Source organism: Calonectris borealis, chromosome W (assembly GCF_964195595.1).
Source record: "Calonectris borealis chromosome W, bCalBor7.hap1.2, whole genome shotgun sequence".
In the NCBI taxonomy this organism is placed as follows: domain Eukaryota; kingdom Metazoa; phylum Chordata; class Aves; order Procellariiformes; family Procellariidae; genus Calonectris; species Calonectris borealis.
The window spans coordinates 22,664,589-22,687,313 of record NC_134351.1 but is presented as its reverse complement, the minus strand read 5'-3'; the positions used below and the strand labels follow the sequence as shown (position 1 = coordinate 22,687,313).

Below are 22,725 nucleotides of genomic sequence, written 5' to 3'. Positions count from 1 at the left end.
TCTCTCATCAGCCCTTCTTGTCTGACAGCACAATGCTAACTGATGCAAAAGAACAAAACAAAACCCAAAGCAAAATTAAAAAAAAAAAATCCTTATCAAGATGTTGAGTAATAAAACTTAACATCCTCCTGATTTTAGGATCAAATAAGTGTAAATTGTTATGGAGTTTTGGTTCATCCTCTCCCCTGTAAATAATTTAACTTGAGACCAGTCTTCTTCCAGAAGGACACAGGGTAGTGCTGTTCCTGCTACACAAGCAGTGACATAACGTCTCTCCCAGCGCTGGCACTACCTAGTGACAAATGAAAGTTTAAGCCCTTTTTGAAATCTTTTACACAACCTGCCAGCTGAAGAGTTCAAGCTGCTTTAATGCGTGCAGGATGCCAGGGAAATACTGCAATCCTTACTTTAACCAAAAAATGAGGCTGAAGGTGCCAGCCCAGCAGTGGCAAGCCTGGGGTTGCAATGGCAAAACCCCATCTGCTCTCTCCAATATTATCCTCACCAGGAAAGTTGAGGAAGGAGGGTGAAACAGCTCCATGCAAGCAAACCTGCTCCTGCCAGCTATTACATGGCCCACTTGAAGCCTTTGATAAGGCCAAGCAGGATTTCAGCGTTGGCCCTGTGCTTCCCCATCCGCATAAGAGAAAACGGGAGGTTTGGGCTATAAGATCAGAGATTCATCTTCAGAGCACCTCACAGTTGTGTTTTATGTAGACACTCCCTCCAGCTCTTGGGAAAGTGCATGATCTCTGCTGAACATGAAGCTGCAGGTCATTTTTATGCCAAACGCTTAATGTGTTCCATATTCAACCAGACTACAATCAGCAGCCTTTGTGCATGGTGGATGGGCTTTTGCTGCAAGGAGCAGAGGTGGTGGCATGTGAGGAGGAATGCTTTCAATACCATGTGCTTCAAAAGCAGTGCTTGTGAGCTTTGCTTTGCGTTCCAGCGGCTGGGCTAGAGCTGCGTGCGTGGCCTTGCTCGGCACAAATGAAACCAAGGCATCCATATGCTGTACATTAAGAGAAAGAGTGTTTGATCTTCTGCTCACTGACTCAATGCTCAGATGCTCCCTCTTCCTCTCCATAGCAGTTTTGAGGAGTACAGAGCCCGGTGTCAAAACCTGTAACTCTGTCTATCAACTCTGTGATGGGAACTGCAGCACTTTTAACACAAAACAGTTGAGAAAATGTTGCTGGCCACAGCCACAAAACCTGCCCTCATCTTTTCCATGATGGTGGCAGAAAAGAAAATTCCTCAAGTTGTATTTTCCTATTTAAAGATGAAGGGAAAAGGACTGCCAAAGTGGATGGAATTTAGTCCAACTGATGTAAAACCAGGGTTAGAAAAGCAAAATGCAAATCTCCTCTGAGTGCAGGAGTTGCGGCTGTGCATAGCCAAGGCCACCACAAAGCCACCACAGCCCTGCATGGGCAAGGGACAGCTTGGGTAACACCAGGCTTCAAGCCTGCCACTGGGTCGCTTATTGTGCCATTGCTTACCATGTATTTTGGAGTCACTTATTGTAGTCACATCACCCATTAATGTTATGTTCTGCTAAGAAGCTACAGACATCTCTGATCCACATTAAAGACCAGGGTGAGGTGGAAGAGGAATGCTCCACTGTGTAAAGGACTTGCTGTTTCTTGAGCATTGCCCCATACGGGTTGGGAACCGGGCGATACTGTAACTTGGAAGTGGTACAAAGGGGAAGAAGCACAAGCAACAACCAGGTAACAATAGAAATTAGTTTTATTTTGTAAAAAGTTATAAAATGAATATTGTACAAAAATAAAGTCTGTAGAGAACTTTGATTGATTAACACAAATGACTGAGACATAAATTGCAGGTGAAGTAAAAAAATCCAGAGAAGCACACTCCTGTTTTCAGTAAGGTCTAAAAAAATTTTTAAAAATCACAAACTTTACCCTTTTGTATTTTGAACATAGTGATTTGCTTTGGTTGCAGTCTCTTCAAGCTGCGCAGAAAATGCTTTGGGGCAAGTTTTCAGCAACCAGGGCTGTACCAGGGCCAGCAAAAGCACACCTCTGAGCGCTGCACCCAGCTAACCGTCTGGCAGCACAGCTGACCCTCAGCTTAGCAGGCCTTTACTGCCCAAATCATGCCAATGCTGGCAGTGGTATCAGCTGTACCACCCCTGCCCAATGTGGAGATAAGGTGTCCCCATGGCAGTGTGAGCATGGACCCTGTGGGCGGGCTCCGAGGCTGCCCTCCGTCAGCCCAGGAAAGCAGTGGAGGTCGGGGCTGAATTACATTTCATACACCTGGTACGTCTTCCTATGCCTGTTCTGGACTTTTTTTGACTACTAGACCCTTCTTCTGTGGCACCCCAAGGGGCCCAGGGCAAAATGAGTATGGAGAGCCATTGCATGCATGAGATAAAAGGTTGGACCGACCATCGTTTTTTGTTTTTCAGTAGGGATTTTTTTTCTTCCTGTTGTTTTTGTGGGAGTTGATGTTTCACTGGTTGTCAGGTATGTCTAGTGATCTGCATTGCTGCTCCTTCAGGAAAAAAGTCTCCAGAACGAGAGCTTGCGTTAGCGGTCAGGTATGAATGCCTTTGCTGTACAACCTCTCTCATCCTAAGGAAACTCAGACTGTTCTGCTGTGTGGGTACGATCCTGTAATGTTTCAGCAAATTATACAAAACACTTTGGTTATTTAACACAATTGTTTACCTGCAGGCTATATTAAATCCAGGGCTAACTAGTAAGAGGAATTTAACTTCTTCTATATGGAAATACGGAAGGAAAAGCTTAAATAAATATAACAAGAAATTATAAGGCTAAATGTGATTATTTTCCATTTGTCAATAGTTATATGAGGTCAGTTGGCAAAAAAACTGCTAATGTTGAGCCAAGTCCTGCAACCCTCACTTGTGCAGAGCCATTGCTGCTCCTGCACATGTATGACTGCAGTAATTTTCAAAAGTATTAGTGAACAGGAGGAAGGGCTGCAGACTTTGGCACTACATTTTGTGAACATAATCAGGATTTTGTTTAAAAGAAAAAAGGTAAAGTAAGTGATTTTTTGCATTCAAGTTGACACTTTCAATCAAAAGCATGGACTGTTGTTCCCAACTTAATCTTCCAAGCACCTTCTAGTTTGGCACCTTTGAAAAGAAACATTAATAAATAAGGAGACTCATTACTGAACTGTAATAAATAACAATAACTTAAGCTCAATAAATATCTTCTGTATATTTATGTCTCTGAATGGATGCATTGCATCAAATAGTCTCTGCTCACCCACAATGACCAAATAGAAATGTAGTTATGCAAGTGATGTTAGTCCTTTGTAAACCAAAAGAAACATGCTTTGTGTAGGCCAGGCTTGTTATTTCTCTTACTATACTAGGAAGAAGTGCTTAAAAACTCAACTTGTTTTCATAGGTAGCAGAAGAATGAAATCCTACACTCATTTTGAAGAAGCATGAGATGGAAATAACCAAACTTAACCAGTAAGTGGAACTGTTTTGCTTTCTATTGATACTGGCCCTAGAGAACTTAAGCCTGGGAATTTTTATATTTGTCCAATATCATCTTACTTACAAGATTAATCTTATTATAGTTTAGAAGTTGTCCTAAGTGCTTAGGAACCACCCTTCAATGAGCAATAGTACAATGTGTCTTTCAGTAAAGCTGAGGGCGCAGGGGATGAGTAAGGTACTCCTAAGCTACTTCTCAGCTAAGCTTCCTGGAATGGATGGGATAACTACAACACAGCATGGTACAGCAGGGTTGTGTTTTTAAGCACATTCCTCATGGATCCGAGTCTCACTGATGGTGGACTGTGTCAAATAGGAAAGGGAGCGTGCACACCATCCAGCCGTTGGCATCTCCACCTGAGCTTTTATTTACTTTCCCGTAGGACTTCAAAAGCCTCCATCCTCCTACGCCGCCTCGCGCCCCCACCCCAGGCTCCCACGACCCCTTGTTCTGCGTTCTTGGTCCTCTTTTCTCCGCTCTGAGCAGACGCTTCCCCGGGAACCTTGGTCCCTCTCTTTGCATTGTAGCAGGAATGCAAAACTGGAGCTGCTTCCAGTGCACAGCAGTCAGATGCATCCACACCTTTTTGCGGAATGTTTTTTCAGTATGTGGTAAACCAGGTTATCATCCAAAAAGGACAGGTCATCATCAAAGGCTGTGGGTCTGCAACAAGCTTGCCTTACTTTGTCAGTGACTAATTTTTTCTTTCTGGTTAAATTTTTTAAAATTTTGTCATACGTGGTCTCAGCTGCATCACAAGATCCACTGCAATACCGGAAAATTAGCTCTTCTTTGGTTTCATATCCCAAATCCAAGTCAGTCACATTTAAATGTATTTCTGTTAAGACACATCCTCGATTTTTGCCCTTTTGATTCCTCCTTCCCTTTTTGCTGGAATTCTCTATGTTTGTGGCTGCGTTTTGCCGGTTTCTCTCCCGCCTAGAAAAAATCGGAGTCTGTTTATCTGGTGACCTCCTCAGTCTTTTAATGGTGGCTTGAATAAAGTCCACTACCTCATCAAACTGATCTGGATAATCCTCTGGCATATTAGCTGTTTGGGAAAGAGAGAAAAGGCTTTGTCACGTCAGTTGTTATTAATGGAAGTTTATCCATTCGTGGCTCAAAAATGTTAGACACATGCAAGCTGCCCTGTCCATTACTTCAGAGAGTGCGCCCAGGACCCTCAGAAATCAGGGAGAATTTGGAATGGTTTAGATCATCATGGAAACTCATTTGGGGAAAAAGAAATGAGATATCTATGTATCTCTGTAGGTGTCTGCTGACGCTTGGTAGCACTCTGGCACATCTTTCAATATTGAATAAGCCCTGTCAAAATCAAGGGAAAGAAAAGCATGTCATGATATAAATATTAGTTAATGGGTGTATGAAGCTACTGTAGAGAGGTTATACAGGCTCTTCCCAGCAAAGCGGCAAAAGGACGAGGTTTCTTTAAAGCAATTTTGTGATTATAATTGTTAATTGTCATCTTTTCACACCAGCAGTTAGTATTGCCAAAGCCACCTATCAATAAAGTTTTTGGGCAGGACAGAAGGAGGAATTTCCTGAGGTGCCAGGCTGAGCTATTATTCCTGGCTGAATGCCTGCTTTTTTTAATGCTTTTAGGGGATAATTATTATCAGAGCTTTTGAAAAATTTCTCATGGAACTATTTCATATCACAAGATGCTGATTAGATTGAGTAGAAATAGGTCCGAATAGACGTATTATGTTAATTTTCAAAGGAAAAGCTATTAATTCATTTTCTTTTTATGAAATTAAAATATCTATTTCCTTTTTCATTTGATATATACTCTACCAGAGATAAATTATTCAAGTAAATTAAATGTTGAAGTCAATGAAATGTTTTGATACTAGCAGAATGAACCACTTCAAGGAGAGTGAAATTGAACGTGTTCTTCTGAAACATTCTGAGATTTCAGCTTTTCATTATGATTTGGAATAAAATCACATTTTGAAATCTTTAAACTTCCCATGGACTAAATCCCTCAATGTGATCTGCTTTAGTGAATACAGTGATTTAATGGAGGGTCAGGCTGTCAGGAGCCCGTGTGTGGGTGCCCTTATGTTATATTATTAATGATTGTCTCTTAAACATGTAAACAACATTGCAGTATTGAGATTTTTTTTTCTCAGTCATTGTGCCAAAAATCGAGTCTTTGAGGATTCACTTCCTTTGCATGAAGACCTAAGAGGATGCTTCTTTCTGTACTTAACTCTTAAGTGCCCACCCACATAACAGACCAGCGTCACGCACCCGGCCCTGCATGTAAGGGGGCTCCATCTCCAGAAGGACCCCTACGAATGTCCCAGGAACTGCAAACATTGGGAAAGGTGATACCTGACACAGTGCGCCTGGCTGGGGGTTGGTACCTCCACTGAGCCACGAAGGCTCTCACTCAGTCAGGTGCTGAGATAGGAACAACTCCTTAGGCAAAGGTTCAGCGCCACATTTCCCTAATAAGCACTATAACAGACAGGAGCCCTGATAGGAGACCAGGCAGCAAATGTACCCAGCCCACACATGGTGGCATGGACTCTGTTAACAGGAGAGAAGAAGACACAAGGCTGCCTCCCATTGCCTAGCGAAGGTGCACCTTTATATCCTCAACAGAAGCACCAAATATGCAGGAGATGGGGGCAGCAGGATGTTAACTCCGTTAGTGCAAAAACCTGCTGAATCACAGTGCATCTGCACTTAAGGAGGAATATGGACCCCACTCCAAAGCAGACACATCCTAGAAGCCCCCTTCCATGATAAAATAGGGATGGATCAGAAGTATATGGTTTTTCATGGATGGCTCCAGCAAAATAGTGCAGACTGGTAAAAGAGTCTTGTTGTGTTTTAACTGTATCCCAGCCAAAACCAGGACAGTCTGCAGGCAATCTTGTACCTTCACATAATGAGGGTGACACATGGGAAGCGGGATCCTATAAACTGTAGAGTTTGGGACTGGGAAAAGTGAATTCCACTGTGTTTTACAGGTATCCAATGCTAATGGCAACAATCTCCCAGACCGGTGACCGTGAAAAGACATGAAGGAGGGATGGCTGCTACCTATACAGCTATACGGGACCTGAACAAAGCAGGACCTTGCGCCAAGCCCCATAAGCCTGTGAAACCAATGGTAAGTGCACCCTTCTTGCACTCCTCTGTCATTAACTCTGTAGCAGGTACCAAAATACCCACTATGAGCCATACCTACTGGAAGGGGGTAGCTTGGATAGATGTGTCCATTGGATGCACCACCTGGCTCTGTTGCAGGACAAGCTGGTCTGCCTACACCATATGAATACTGCTCTACTGAGCAAGGTCCAGGTCAAGGCGATGGGTGGGCTACGTTCCTTAAAAGCAAGAAGGGGTAGATACCTTGCTAGACTCAATCAAGCAAGACAATCCACAAGGAGCTGGCACAGCCCCCATCGCTGAAGTACAACCTTGGCTCTGGCACAGATACAGATGAAGAGGAGTTTGGCAGGAAGCACTTGTTCTTGTTGCTGTAGGACTGGGTAGTTTCTAGGTTTCTTATGCAGAAGCTAGGTTTCTTAGCTTATAACCCAATAGGGGAAGGATGTGGCCCTGAGGAGATGGCTCTAGCTGTGCCATTCCCCACTCTCACCTTCAAATTACCCCCTCATACTACTGTGACTACCCCAGCCCACACCTCTGTCACATATTTCTGGCCCAACCCTTGTAGCAACAGTATGACACAATGAGACATTGGCTGTGGAGAGTGAAATACAACCATCAGGGAAGTATACTAGGGTTTAATGAAATCCATGCAAGGGTCAACCATCAGGAAGGAGCTGGGAGATTGTTACAGAGAAACCCAACTGTCCTGGTTTCGGCTGGGATAGGGTTAAATTTCTTCCTAGTGCTGTGTTTTGGATTTAGTATGAGGAGAATGTTGATAACACACTGATGTTTTCAGTTGTTGCTAAGTGCCCTCCTAGTCCAAGGACAGCTCCCGTGCCTACTGACTGAGCTAGGTACACAAGATGGGAGGGAACATAATCAGGACAGCCAGCCCAGCTGGCTAATGGGGTATTCCATACCATGTGACGTCATGCTCAGTATATGAAGGGTAGGCGTGATCCAGGAAGTACCGATCGCTACTTGGTTATCAGTCAGCGCGGGTGGTGAGCAATTGCATTGTGCATCACTCATTTTGTATATTCTATCATTATCATTATTATTTTCCCTTTTCTTCCCTGTTCTATTAAACTGTCTTTATCTCAACCCACGAGTTTTTCTCACTCTTACCCTTCCGATTCTCTCCCCGTCCCGCTGGGGGTGGGGGGAGTGAGTGAGCGGCTGCGTGGTATTTGGCTGCCTGCCAGGTTAAACCACGACACCAACCTATATGTGGAGACTCTTGTCTGCAACTTTCAGCCTCATATTTATCCCAAATCTGGTATGCTGCCTTTGCAGTGAGGGAAGTAAGTCTCCCCCCACCTAAGAAAGGAGAAACAAAACTGTGGATCACCTGAAGAGATCAAACCAACTAGGCACATCGTTTTTAAACTGCTTGCAATTCAGGTGCAAAAATGTCACCTACCCCTGCAACAGTGCTATATGCAGGAGTCTACTTTGGTTAAATATTAATCAGACAGTTATAGGGTCCAAGCACTGTCCTGCCCAAGCCAATCCAAGTATGCCCTGGAGAGTAGATAAAGAGGGGGAAAGGCCCATGTTGTGGACCATGTCCCTGCTCGGAGCCCATGCTGACATCTATCCTGGTTCATGCGTGATGACTGCCCCAACTGCACCAAGGGAGCTAATGTTGCCGAGAGCCTTCTGTGCTGCAGGTGGCCTATGATACTTAAGGTGGAGGAAACACACTGTAGACGAGCCCTATGCAACGCTGCTAATGCAGGCATGGGGTGTCAACATGGCAGAAGGTGGAAGCAGTAGGGGAAAAAGTAGATCAAGTAATCAAGCCAACGAGGTATCCAACTAGAGGAGCCCTACCTACACACATGGACTTACTGCAACCAGAAGATGGGGTAATTGGCAGCATGGCTGATCATGCTAATCTCACCGGGGCTCTAACTCAAACCATGCAAGAAGCGCTCCAAGCTGTAACCTGGGATGAAGTGTGTGTGGCTGATACATCTAACAGAGCCAAGGATCCCTACTCAGCTCATCCCCTATTACAACATCAGGCCACTTGGGAGATTCGCTGGGAGGGATGCCAGCGCTATGAGTAAGATGAATGCCAATTTTCTGCCTCCAGGGTGGACTTCCCCTTCAGCCCAGGGGACTGGAAAATATCCCAAACAGATATCCAAATCTGTCCAGAGGACTCCTGCAGTGACCCCCAGTATTTGGAGATTACATCACTTGAGGAGACACAAGGCACATGGGTGATATTGGGGAACCGGTGGGTGGGCACAGAGCCACCCTCAAGGAAATGTGCTGGACCTATTGACCCTGATCAGTGTCTGCCCACCTACAACCACACATGCTGTTTATGGGACTATGTGTGTACACGATGTTAACCACAATGGCAGCTGCATTACTGGGCTACCCAGTGAGTCCTTGCAAGTTGTTGTAAGCAACAACACCCTCTACCTGTGGAGCCCCAAACTAGTCATGATCAATGCAATGATGCACTTTTTGGCACATTCCAACTGGACTGCCAATGTGCCCCAAGTTTGCTTCCAAAATTTAGCACTGTTCGAGGAACACCTCCAATCCCCCATGATCAACCAGCCTCAACACAATCCCAAAAAGCTGAGTTTCAACACACACTCAGTGGTGTGGGCCTGTGCTCTTGGTACTGCATCAAGCGCAGCTGGACCCAGCAGCCACTGAATCATGGACCCAAGCAATGGGGCTCATACTGATTGGATGTGGCTTGGTGCTAATTTTCTGTTGCTTAACAAAGCGTAGTCATCGGTGTGACTACAAACATTCACTGAGTGGCTCGCAGGGGTTTGAAGGAAACCTTGACATTCAGGAGTGAAGTGAGAGTTGACTTAGTGGCCTATGCCAAGGTGCCAGTCATGACTCAGTATGGATATTCGGTTGTTCAATAAGTATGGGTGCGAAGCCTGAGAGCCCAAAACAAAATGCCGTAAAAACCTCTTGAAGTAGGACCCTGGGCAACCAAGTAGAAATGCCAGCATTAACACAAGGTGTGATGGGTTGAAACAAGGCACTAGAGATAAATGCTAAGGAAGCTACCACCAGACATCATACCACAAGCAATAACCACTGACCAAGGACTAAAGACCATAAAAGGCTAATGGACAGCAGGGAAGGTGGAGAAGACTGACAGCAGGACCACCCCAGCCTGATGGGCACTTGGTAGATGTGCTCCAGGGATGCCGAGAGACCTCCTCACACCACAGCCACTGCCTGCCAAGCACTTGTTTGGTCTCTGCGCTGTGGTAAGTGCTGCTGGGGGTGAAGAGGGTGCTGAGCCGAGCTGCGTGGCTAGGGAACACCACCACACTCATAGGGGCTGCCTTGCAATCGAGTGCTGGTTTGTAACCTGAATAAAGCCACTTGATTGAGCCATGATCTGTTTTACTTAGTTATCCCTCTGTCTCAAACACTGTTTAAAAACTGTTTATAGTCTCAGAATGAAGGTCAACAGCCTGGCAGCTTTGCTTCTCTAATACTGCATGGACTGCGCTGACTTGACTGTGCAGCAGACAGAGCTTTCCGTGGGGATTTCACATCCCTGGGAAAAGCACATATTATTATCCCTTCTTATGAAATATACAGTTTGGATGTGTGTATATGTGTGTTGCATTTACACATACACACGTACAAAGTGCCAGCAGAAAATGCTCAGATACTATGGCAATAAAGGCAGTAAAGATCTTCTCTGAGCAGTAGTCCCTGGCTCCAGGGTGTGAAGGAATTAGAATTTAAAAATCTGAAGCCACCTAGGATAGGATAGGATAGGATAGGATAGGACAGGACAGGACAGGACAGGATAGGGTAGGATAGGATAGGACAGGATGGGATAACCCACAACAGCATGTGCTCAATATAGGTTAGTGAAGGTTGGCTCACACATACATGAGTGTGATGCACCTCAAAGCAGGCATTCCCCAAGGGAAAGGACCATACGTCCTGGAAATGTAAAATCCTCCCTCAGGGGGCACAGGGCCTCTGTGTATCTTGTTCACAGCGTGGCAAAAAGGCTCACAGACCCCATCGGTCTTCCATGTCCAGCTGAACCAGGGCTCTTGATCTGCCAGGAGTTTCTCACAGGATCAGAAAATGAATAAAAAAGCAAAGAAGGAAAGAACGAAACATCACAGGACTGGTGAACATAGGAATCCAGAAGAGTGACCAGGCTGGGCACAGAGTTGGTCAACACCAAACATCCAAAACTCCAGGAGTCAAACAAAAATAAAGAAATGAGACTAATTTAAAAGACATTTAAAAAAACAAGAACATTTGCATCGTCTGCTTGTTGTTTGCTTGCTTTCTGAACCTTTAGGGCACACTCAGATCATAGTTTTGACCCAACCTTTTGGGTTAGGAACACCCCTCTTGAACGCAAACTGAAATTCTCGCCTCACTGCTGCTCTCTGGAACCTGAGGCTTTGACCTGCCCGTCCCCAAGCACAGTCACTGTCCCCTGGGCACTGCAAGAGCTGGCAGCGTGTACGGGCGCAGGCTCCTGCAGCCAAACACCCATGGTGCTCCCCACCAACCTCTGCAGAAAGCCACCCCGGAGCTCTGCTTTGGGCACACAGGGAAACGTGCCTTCCTCTGAGCATCTTCCCTGCTGCAAACCCCCCAGAGCCTGCCTTTTCATTCCTAATTAATTAGAGACACTGCATGCCAGCAGGACCGGGATCTGATGCCTGCGCTTTTTAGAAGAATAAATTATACAGTGTTCAGACAGACTTCTACATAAAATAGGTCTAAACAAATATCCAAACCAAACTCATCACGTTCTCAAGAAAACAGTTTCCATTAAGGAAAAATGGACAATTTATTTCTGTCTGTTCAAATGTGACCACAATTACATTTTGTAAAACTATTCCTTTGATTTCACTAGCAACAGATTTATTTTAAAGCCAAATATCCCCCTGCAGTGGCAGTAACCCAGCATGGTAGAGCAAGAAACCATCAGTTTGTACCTGACCACAAATTGATTTCAGCGGGAAAAGATGGATCTCCAGCTTTTGAGAAAAAAATCCAGTTACTCATTTTGGTGCCTGGTTATGGATTTAAAAGGCTAACTACAGTCTCTTCTGACCATGCTGTCTATTATGGTTTACAAGAAAAGCTTAAATTCTATTAATTGCAAAATAATAATTTATATAAGTGGGTTTTACTTTTTTTTAAAATCTCATAAAACTTGATGTTTTAAGTTATTGGAAACTGTACTTTAAGGAATAGTTTTCTATACCGATCTTGGGAAAATGTAATTACATCACTGCAGTGTCATTTGGCACTTTGCATATCCTGAGTTAAACTGATATAATAAAAGTCACATAAGGTATACTAAAAATGATAAAATTAAATTTTTATTTTACATTGTAGCTTTTATGCATGCGTTTGTGGGATTGCATAGCTACTACATCAAAATTTCAGGCCAAACATTTAATAAAATTACCAGGATATTTCACTTAAGCACAGTTGTCTTTCAGTTAGAGAAGTTCAAACAGCAGCATTCAGACTCTTGTTTAAAGTATGATTTCAAAGTTCAAGGAGGTTAATCCAGCTCATTATAATAATAAGCATTATTTAGAAAATTCAGATCCAGATCTGTGTTAGGATCAAATGGCCCTTTTTCAAAACAGTTCTGGTACTTTAATCTGGGACCTTCTTAACTAAAATATTTTAATTTCCTTTCTTTCCTGGTTGTTTTTTAAGTTTCCTCCAAAGTTATACTCACAAAGATGTTTCTTAGATCATTTGCTAGTGGGAAATATACAATTAATGTGCCTCTAACTGTGACTGCAATGAATCATCCTCATTTTTTGCTGCTTATGAAGATGACTGTGGTATACCATTTATTCATTAATTATTTTTGTATTTAGCTTGCTTTGCAGTAATGTTTTCAGGTACTTATTATAGTGGACAAGCCCTATCCAAACACAGAATCTCCCCATCTCATACTACAAAGGTGTACTTTAGGAGACCCTCGGAGTAACCTGTTTGTGGAAGTGTGACCTTAGTGAGGTTAAAATTACCAATGTGATGATCAGTCTGCTTTGTAAAGTAAAAAGGTGTGAACTGTGGTGGGGATAAAACATTTATTTTATTAAAAATTAAATACTTTTCATGAAAAACAAAGCCTATCATGCAGGCATCAAAGCAAAGGCAGGTGTTAAAACTAGTTATACTGAAAAGTTTTCAGGATTTAAACAATTAAAATATCACCTCTCTGAGGCATGACTTTGCTTTCATGCCTTGCATGAAAATCTGCGAGGCTAAGAGTGAAATGGAAACCAGTCGGTTGTGTCCATTAGTAAATAGAGCATCAAACACACCAGGGTCAGCTCATCTTTAAATGTTTAATACAGTTCTGGTTCATTACCTCACTCCCTGTCTTGCCAGCTCCCAGGAAACACTGCGTCCTCCCCTCCGACTCAGAGAGCCCTTAGAAATGGAGCCTCTCACTGGTGTCACTTGTCTCTCATCAAGGTGAAGTGCTAAGTAACCTGGAGGATGACTCCAGGGCCACTCACACCAGTCAGGTATGATAAGGCAGCACTGGAAAAAGGCACAGGGTTAACCTACCTGGTGTGCTTGTTCCTAATGGAGTGGCCAAGTTTTGTGTCTGCAGCTCACTAGCTAACCCTGCTGCTTCCCATGTGTTGGTCATAATGGCAAATCTGCAGAGTACTTCGTATTTTCACACTGCCATGCTTGGCAGTGCCTCCCCTTGCATCCTTTGCCTGCTTTCTCGCAGGTATGAAATGCTGGTTCCTACCAGGAGAAGGAAGGGGAGAAACAACAGGACCATCATACTTGCTGCCAGTTGGGGGAATGACCTGGTAACAGAGGGAAAAAGCAAGGTCAGGTGAATTGGGTGAAGTAAAGGAAGCTGCCTTGCAAGCTGACCTGCCCACAAGAGTTTCTCATTCTTTGTCTGGTCCAGGCAGGAGTTGTTCACAAGATCCTGCCCGACTTCAGGCTGGCACCCAGGGCTGGATCCCTCCTCTAGCCCCTGGGCAAAGGGGTGTCTCATCTGGCAGTCAAGTAGCAAAGGAGCAGCAAGAGGATGTGGTCTCGCCTCTGACTCAGAGCTTTGAAAAACCATCTCTGAAGCACTGAGGACCAGATAGCTTTTCAGCGGTCGCTCTTGAGGTTTTGTGACAGCTCCTGCAGTAGCTGCCAGGAGCCCGTCTGCACTAGGACCTTATTGTACGAGGCTGTGTGGGTACTCGAGCACCCTCAAGGGGGTCTCTGCATCTGAAGAAGTTATAGCATAAACAGCGTAAAAGGGGGAAAAAGAAAAAGTGGCAGTGCCCTGCCTGAAGCCACTGACTGAGCAGGAGCCAAACCTGGGTGAAGCACATACCTGCCTTGTTGCCCACCATGTCTCCTCGCTAAGGCCTTGTACCCCTCCAAATCCATACCATGCTGAATAAATCTCCAGCTTCCCAGTAAAACCTGGGTTTATGCTTAATATTTGGTTCTGTCCCATCCCTGCAAGAGCCTCAAATGAGTATGTATGACTGGGACCCGAAACCTGTGACCTCTATTAGCAAGAAGGCATGCAGCAAGCTAACAGGCACAGCACTGGGACTTTAACGGAGGAAATACTGTTGGTAATAAAAAGAAATTCTCTTTAGCGTTCCTGGTGCAGAAGTGATCCAGCCCAGCCCTCGCACAACATCAGTAAACCCCCACATTGGTCACCCAGCCCCACTTTAGTGCCAGCTCACTGAACGGGAACAGCGTAACAGAAATAACAGCAGAAGTGTCACTGCAACAACAGCTCAACCCTACTCCAATCAAGCAACTGTTCCCGGGCTGCCTGTGCTCTTACACTGCATCTCCCGTTGGGTTTTAGGAGTGTCCCCAAGAAAAAAACACAGGCAGCAAAGCAGCAGGAAGGGACCCTATCCCAGTCTCTTCCCTGGGGCAGTAAAGCAGAGCCATCCAGGCAAAACCATGGCTGATGCTCCTACTGTGACAATCTCTGCTGCTATCAGATTTTGATATGACCTATAAATAATACACATTCTTCTACTGTTGCCTTTCACTACCTGCATTTCAACCTGTTTACAATAGGAACAATATGAAAAGTTTTAATATTGCAGTTTGGAAAATGTTCTTATTGTAATAATCAGTCCCTCGCTCTAGGACAGGTGCTACGTGCTCCGCTGCAGGAGGTCTCACGCTGGTATATGTGGACCATGACCTGTCAGATGGCGTTGGCAGCTGCTCAGAGGCAGCCGGGCTCCAAAGAGCTCTGCCCCCTTCCCAGCCGATCCACACCTCCCTGTCAGAAATTTCCTGAGTAATTGCTGGTTTTGCCAAAGAAATCTTACACGCTTGGGATGGGAGCAGAGGTAGTCCAGATATTTGTATGTAGCTTGTTAGTTAAAGTGGATATGACCAGCTTGCCTCTAAAAACATGGCCACCTGACAAGTTTTGGCATACCTGCTGTAATACTGCCTGGCCCAGACGCAGGAAAACAAGTATTTTGATTTCAGCATTTGCTTCTTTTGAAGCCTATTCCTGTTCAATAATCATTAAAGCATTTGTACAAGTCCCACTGACTTCAAAGAAATGTACCTGCAGGTTTCAGTTTAAGTGCTGTACCAGTACATACAGACTAAGGCAAAAGCCTAAATATCTGCTAGTGTCATACAATGTGGCTTTATTCCTTAAAAAGAATGCTGATATTTGAAATGTCTTACATAATTCATTTTCTGTCCTTGATCTTAAAAACAGACATACTCTAATGTATATTTTGTGTCTTAATGCTTTGTTTGTACCTTTCTCAAATAAATCTTTTTGATTCTGTTTTCTTTCTTCTCTTCTTTCTTCTTAGGACTGGATTTCCAAGAATCATTGAAATCTTTCCTTTGGTTCCCCTTACCAAATATTACTTGATCAGAAACTACAGCTGTTTTTGTCAAAAATTACAATTGTGCAGTGTCAACCACTCTACCAGCACTAATGTGGCAGTGGCCTATTTAGATGTCTGATGATCCTGAACATGGTTATGTTGCAATATTTAGTATTCCCCATTTATTACTTGTCATTAACTTATTACCTCAGAAGTATGAGACTCCTCAACAAGTGTAGTTATATGGGGTTTTGCCTATGTACTACAAGTTTTAAGTTGCAGTTGCTTGGTAGCGTGCGTGGGGGATGAGGACTGGATATTTGCACTAGATATCCATCCCTGATCATCTGCAGTTATGGGGGATGGGACTCAATGACCCCAATGGCTTCTCTCAACCTCTGTAACTTTAATTATTTTAAACTTACTTTATGCAGTCCTAATCAGGAACAGTATAATTTACAAAGACATTACAACCTATCAATATGAGGATCCTATTCTAGTAGACAAATAATGCCTTCCCCATCAATTCATCAATAGTCACTACACAGCTGAATTCTTCAGTCTTCCAAGAAAGGTTTTGCAGCTTGTCATCTGCAGACCCTGAACATGGGGATTTCTAAAATATATTGAAGAGGCCTATGAAAGGTGACCAAGAAAAGCATGTTCAGGTATGTTATCTAGCAACCCACACCTGCAAAACATCTAAAAGGATCCACGCTTCCACTGGGAAATTTTTGAGGTCCCTAAATTGAAAAGGAGCAAAGACATAAAACTTTAAACAAAGGATAACTGTTAAAATGAGAATAAAACCATATTCTCTTGCATTTCAATCCTTTCCTCCTTAAGTCTCAGAACACCCTTCACAGAAGCATATTCAGTAGTTATACCTGAGACTGCAGAGAAATCGCCTTCTAGGGCTAAATGCATCTGGATTTACCCAGATGTGTCCTGTTATTTCTTTTTTTAGAATTTTGCCCATGAAAAAAAGGCGACTTTGAATGCTTAAGATTTCTAAAAGCCTAGATAACCTGGGCGTGCCCATGCAAACAAACTTTACTATATATATATGCTGGCCCAGGGACATACGCACACTTGGTCTGACACTGGCTGGCTGGATGCACCGGCTGTAGTGGATACACACAGATCAAATGACGCAGTGTGGCACCTGCTCGGTGTGGCAGATAGATACCTCTCCGATGCATTGGATTTACTGTGCACGGGCAGGTTACCTCTGTAGCTTCTGGGCATCTTAGACTAAAGCGCATATGCCACACCATAAGTGTGTTGAGCAGGAAAGTCTGGACAGAAACATGAGAGTTCTGGTTCGTAACACTGAATGTGCCTAATAAATACTGTAGGGAAGGAAATGCATTCATTTGGAAGTATAATTTAATACCATTTTTGCCTTAAAGAGCCCTACAATATCACTGTTTATTCTAGATACCTTCCATACTAGTTGATAATGTTGCAGCTAAATGCAGTAACTTAACATTAAATACCCCTTAGCAGGGGTATGAAGAATGTTTAACAGAGGTATAATGCACACATAACAGTGTGTTATGGTATAACATACCAAAGGCGCTCCAACAACAAATGACCATCCAGTGGCCACGGAGTAACTCAGTCGTTATAATGCAAAGAAACATCTTTTCCTTCTATTAAGAGGGAAAAGCCTATGGTGAGATTTTTCATTTAATTCTACATGCACACTGCTAGTTCTTACTAAAGATGCCCACTTGATCGAGAGACTATATATCATATCCTGAATCTTAGGATACTCCAGTCCTCACATACATGTTGATTACGGCCATACAGCGGCAAGCAGTTATAAAATGTATTCACTGGGAACTGCATATAAGTCAAACCAAGTGTTTGGCTCCCTCTGCACTGTCATGCTTCTGAAGCTGCTGACTTAGTTTTTAGCTTATAGCAATTTGGTTTATATTTGTTCTGTTCACAGTTGCTATTTAAGCTAATTGTGTCCTTCCCCCAGCAGACTGTAGCATGATGGAAAGAAAGGGTTTTCTAACTTTACAAATGCTACAGCTACTCTTCTTCATGTGAAATAAGCTATCCCATGAACACTGATGCCTAAAACGCCTACAAACACTGGATTAATCTCAAATGCACTGCATTTATGGAGGCTACTCTCACTCCAGTGTCCAGTCAAGTAAAAAATGCAGAAGACTGCAATTGCCAACACCCTCTGCCATCTCTAATTACTGCCCTGAACAGCAAAGGTCAGCACATTACACCTGATAAGCCTGGGAGGTTAGGACCTTCCCTGTAGGCTGGAACGAAGGAAGGTTTTGAGCCAATCTGAAAGAGATGGGGTAGCATCAGGTGACCTCAGAGCACTTTGCAGAGAAAGCAGTCCCATCAAATGAGAACACAAAAAGGTGTTGAGGATCTGTGCTCCAGCAAGGTGTTTGGCCTGTCCCTTAGGAGTGGGACATGATCTCACAACCCTACTAACCCCTGCTGCTGGTGGTGTATGGGAGACCTGACCTCCCTGGAGTAAGAGCAATGCACACCTTGGAGTGCAACTGCTACTTCCCACCCAGCCTGCATGGGGATCACTTTAGGAGAGAGCAGTGCACCCCTCTTTGAACACACGCAGCACCCAGTCCTGCTCAGCACCCACACCTATGCAGATGAGCCAACGTGGGTGATGATGGCGCTCCCACTGCTTTGTGAGCTGCCTCCTGCAAAGGCACTCAACAAAGCAGCTGACCAACAGTATCCACAGAGATATTAATACACAGCAGGTCCACCAGCAGACGAGCCGGAGAGCTGCAAGCATGCCTGCATGCTCGTGGCATACTGCCCTCTGCTTGTAAGAGAAACCTCGAAGAGGAGAGGGAAGTCTACATGGTGTAGACATGACTCCTCTTGTGTATGTCGTTCTACGTCTTTTGTGTGTTGAAGGGTGTGTGCCACCAAATGGTAAGCAGAGAGAAACAAATATGTCAAAGATACTGACAGTGGTGACTTGAACAAAGTGCTGCTGCAGCGGGAAGGCAGCGATGTGCCCGGATAGGATCAGCTTCGTGGGCTCTGTGTTTGCAGACCGCTCTCCAGACACCACACACTTTTAAATCAACTAAAAACAGCGTAAAAGTGGATCAAAGTATTTCACTGCTTTCTTACAGCCACCTTTCTGCAGGTCTCCCCTGACTCATCTGACTTGGCAATGTAGCGGAGAGAAGAGTTTCTGACTTTCGGGCACGGGTGCTGTGTAAACCACTGCTGTGTAAAGATCACAGGAACTCCCTGGATTTTCCCTGATTTCTGCTGTGAAGAACAGCACCGTTTACTTTCCCCTTGCAGCCAGGCCTGTCTATTTGTGATCTGCATGGTTAAGAGATCAAGACCAAACTATCAGCCCTTTCTGAAATTACTATCCTGGGCGATAACCTGCGACCCAGCTCTGCTTGGCAAAGCCTACGTCTGTACTCTGGAAACAGAGATTTCTGGAAGAGGCTGTCTATTGATACTACCATAGCTCAGGTAAAACACAGGTCATCTTTCTTCCCACTTCTTGTTTACCCAACCCACAGAAAAAAAGGAGGAAACAATGAGAAGTTTTGGACACTAGGAACAGACAAGACTGCTACTGCTACCTGTGCCCTCGAGCTGCTGTGGGAAATCAGCTCACCAGGAACCACATTCCCATTAGTAATTTTCAAGATAAAAGCAGTATTGTACAAATACTCCCACCCTGGAAAGACAAAGCATTAATGCTCTCCCACCCACACTGCTTTCCCCCTAACGCTCTTCTTGCCACCAGTGCTGCAGCAAGCCCGTGCAGAGGGGACCGGCACAGTGGCCTGAAAAGCTGATCACTGCCTCTCGTAGGATGGCTCAGTGCCCTGGTACCTTCCCTGCCACGCAGTTCGCCATAGAGAAGAAGATCACCACGTGTGACAGCCCCGCAGCCCTGGCAGGCTGGAGCCCTGGGAGGAAGCGCTTTTAGCTGACCTCCCTGCATGGAGGGGCTGAAAGGATGTCAGGGACTGCTAGTCTACAAGCGGCAGGAGACTGGGCTGGGATGGGAGGAGGCAGCAGCCTGGGAAAGATTCCAGCAGGGGGAAAACACAAGCAAGAAAAGGAAATAGAGAAGACTAAATGGGGAAGGACATAGATATGTGTGCATGGGGACAGATGGAAGAGGAGATGGATGTTGGAGAGGGGATGCAAAGCAGAGTCACGGCACACAATTCCCTGCTCGGCGCCTCCACACTGCATTAGTCCGGCTGCTCCCAGAGAAACCAGAGCAGGGCTGCCCGTGGCTGGAGCTGCAGCAGGTGCAGGGAAAGGACATGCCTCCAGATAAGGAGATAAAAATGAATCCAAATTACTGGATACTGTCTGCATCCTGCAACGAGCTGAACAGAGAGGGCTGAGCAAGGGCAAAGGGAGCAACCTCCGAGCTGTGTCTGTGCCTTTGCTAAGTGAATATCTCCACAATTCATGTGAGTATTTTGCCACGTCTTACTGAGTCATATTAACTCTCACTTTAAAAAGCCACTGGTGTTAGCATAACACTCACATACTGCTGTGAAAATCCTGTATCTGCTATTGTAGGAGACCTATTATTAGCAAGGCATTATTATTATCTGTCATTTGGATTGTAAGCTGTCTTACTGTGAAATAGTTCATGTGGATTGCTCTGCATCAAGCTCCTAACCCTGCCACCACTACTCTTCTGTAAATTTCCACACGGACACACTAATTTCGGGATCAGGATCCAAGGAGGATTTAATGAAACTCATCAGCACTCCAGGATGTGTACAGTGCCTCCCACCACGGAGCCCAATCTCCATCAGGACTTGCGCCCACTACAGACAGTGAATAATTGCATTGGCAGGTCTGAGCACGGAGAGGAGCTTAAAGCGGTGTGGAAGGAGTTTCAGTGCCTGCACTGGGAGGTGTACGTACCTGATCCTCCTCCTGGCTCCTTTGCATACAACTAATTTTCACATCTCTCTGCGTTTTTCAACCAAAGGGATCTTATGACCACCAGGAAGGTAGGGCTGGAGGTGGGGGGGAAGGGGGGCATTTCCACTGCAATTGCCAACCCCAAGCTTTGGAGGATGACTTGGTTTGGAGCTGCTGGAGCCAGACCAGAACCACTGACCCTGCCTGGGGGAGAAGTGGGGGCAGAAACTGGGGGGGGGGGAAGTGGGGGGGGAAAGGTGGGGGAGGAGGGGGAAGTGGGGGGGTCCTTTCCTCACCCTGATGCCTGGGCAAAGGGGAGCGGGTTTAGCAAGACAGACAGCGGTGGCTACGAAGGGGAATGTTTCTTACAGTCACTGTGCACAGCATAGGGAGGCAGCAGGCTGATGGGGGAGAGATCGTCTTCAGGCCCCTCTACCACTGAAGGGGGCCCCTTGGGAGGCGTCTTACCAGTGGGCAGGGGCGAGGTGGAGACCGTGTTGAGCAGCACCACACAGACAGCCACAACATCACATAACTTCATCTTAGATCTCCTTCCAACACGGGCCCCTGGCAGAGAGGAGAGGCAGGGTTAGCCCCCAGCTGTTGTGCTCCCCCAGTCCTGCCCCCTCCCCACCAGCCCTGAGACAAAGCTGCGCAGCCTCACACCCCAGATCAGCCAGGTCCACCCTGGCCAGGCCCAGGGACAGAGCAGGGGGAAACAACCTGTGCCCAGCTCACCTTCCCATCCCCATCCCCATCGCCTCCCAGAGCGAGGGAGGTGGGCTCTCCCCAGCGAGCGGTGTGGGAGAGGGCGGTGCAGGATGGCCTCCAGCCCCTCTATGCCCAAGCGAGCTGCTTTGGGGGATGCGGGCAGGCAGGTCCTAGGAGCTTGCGCCCAGGGATGTGGGGGTGTGACCGTGTCCCTGTGCTGGCAGCCAGGTCACCTTGTGCTCATCCTCCCCCAGCACCCAGGCAGCGCCAGGGCACCTGTCCCTGGGCTGGGCCAGGGTGGACCAGGCTGAACTAGGGTGTGAGGCTGCACGGCTTTGCCATGCTACAGGCAAACCTTCCTTTCCCTTTCCCTCTCTTCTCCTTTCCCTCTCCTCTCCTTTTCCTTTCCTTTTCCCTTTTCATTTTCCTTTTCCCTTTTCATTTTCCTTTTCCCTTTCCTCCTTCCTTTTCCCTTTCCTTTCCCCTTCCCAGTCTTCTTTTCTTTCCTTTTCCTCTTTTTCCTTTCCTCTCATTTTTCTCTCCTTTTCTTTCCTCTTTCTTTTTCACTTCCCTTTTCCCCTTTCCTTTTCCTTTCCCTATCTTCTTCCTTTTTCCTTTCCTTTTCTTTTCCTTTTACTTTTCCTTTCCTCTTTCCCTTTCTTCTTTCCTTTTCCCTTTCTCTTCCCATTTCCCTTTCCCCTTCTGTTTCTATATTTCCTTTTTCCCTTTCCCCTTTCCTTTCCCTTTCCCATTTCTTCTTTGAAAGGAAAGGGAAATGGAAACATTTTCCTCTCCTTTTCCCTTTCCTTCTCGTTTCCCTCTTTCTTGTTTCTCTCTCCTTCTCATTTCCTTCTTCTCTCCTCCTCTTTCTTTTCCCTTCTCTTTTCCCTTTCCTTCTCTTTTCTCTTCTCTCCTTTTCCTTCTCTTCTCGCATTCCCTCTCTTCTCGCTTTCCGGTCGCCCCGCCCGCAGTCAGCCACGGCACGCACCCCGATGGCCGCCGCCCGGGGATGACAGCTGCCCTCAGCCCGGTTCGACGCGGCTGCCCGGTGCGCGCTTTCACCGCCGGCCGCTGCCTTCGCACCTCGCCGGGGCCGGGGGGCTGCGGGGCGGCCCTGTGCCCCCGGGGAGGGTGCCCGCCCCGGCTCGCCCACTCCGCCCCCGGGGAGGGTGCCCGCCCCGGCTCGCCCACTCCGCCGCGGCCCTCGCCTCGCCCTCACCTCTGAGCTGGTCTCGTCGGACCCGAGATGGACATTAACGCCGGGGAGCCGAGCGGCCGGACGGGCGATGCATGCGGGCCAGGTCGGGGGCCGACCGCCGGGTCTCTCTTTGCGCAGGGGGGGAGGCGTGGGGATGGGGGGCGGGGCAAGGTCGCAAGTCTGGATGGAGGCAGAGGGGAGCCGCCAGCACAAGCCCCGGCGGCCTCCGCCGCCGCCGCAGGTGCTGTGGCCGCGGCAGGAGCGGCGCCGCGGAGGTCTCTGCCCGTTCCGGACCCGGAGCCGCGCTCAGCAGCGGCGGGATCGGCCCGAGGCGCGGGGA

The 22,725-nt window shown here is 46.2% G+C and overlaps 1 protein-coding gene across 2 annotated transcripts; it reads right to left on the bottom strand.

The window, feature by feature from the left end:
- Window positions 1-4,078: 4,078 nt before the first annotated feature.
- LOC142074871 (glial cell line-derived neurotrophic factor-like) lies at window positions 4,079-21,017 on the bottom strand. 2 transcript variants are annotated; one of them, XM_075135792.1, is made up of 2 exons: window positions 20,846-21,017; window positions 4,079-4,563 (listed from the first exon to the last, which is right to left on the bottom strand). In XM_075135792.1, exons 1-2 carry the CDS (start codon window positions 21,015-21,017, stop codon window positions 4,079-4,081), a joined length of 657 nt encoding a protein of 218 aa, XP_074991893.1. The 2 variants fall into 2 exon arrangements, with proteins under 2 accessions (XP_074991893.1, XP_074991894.1); XM_075135793.1 differs by having other exon boundaries at window positions 20,945-21,014.
- Window positions 21,018-22,725: the final 1,708 nt, after the last annotated feature.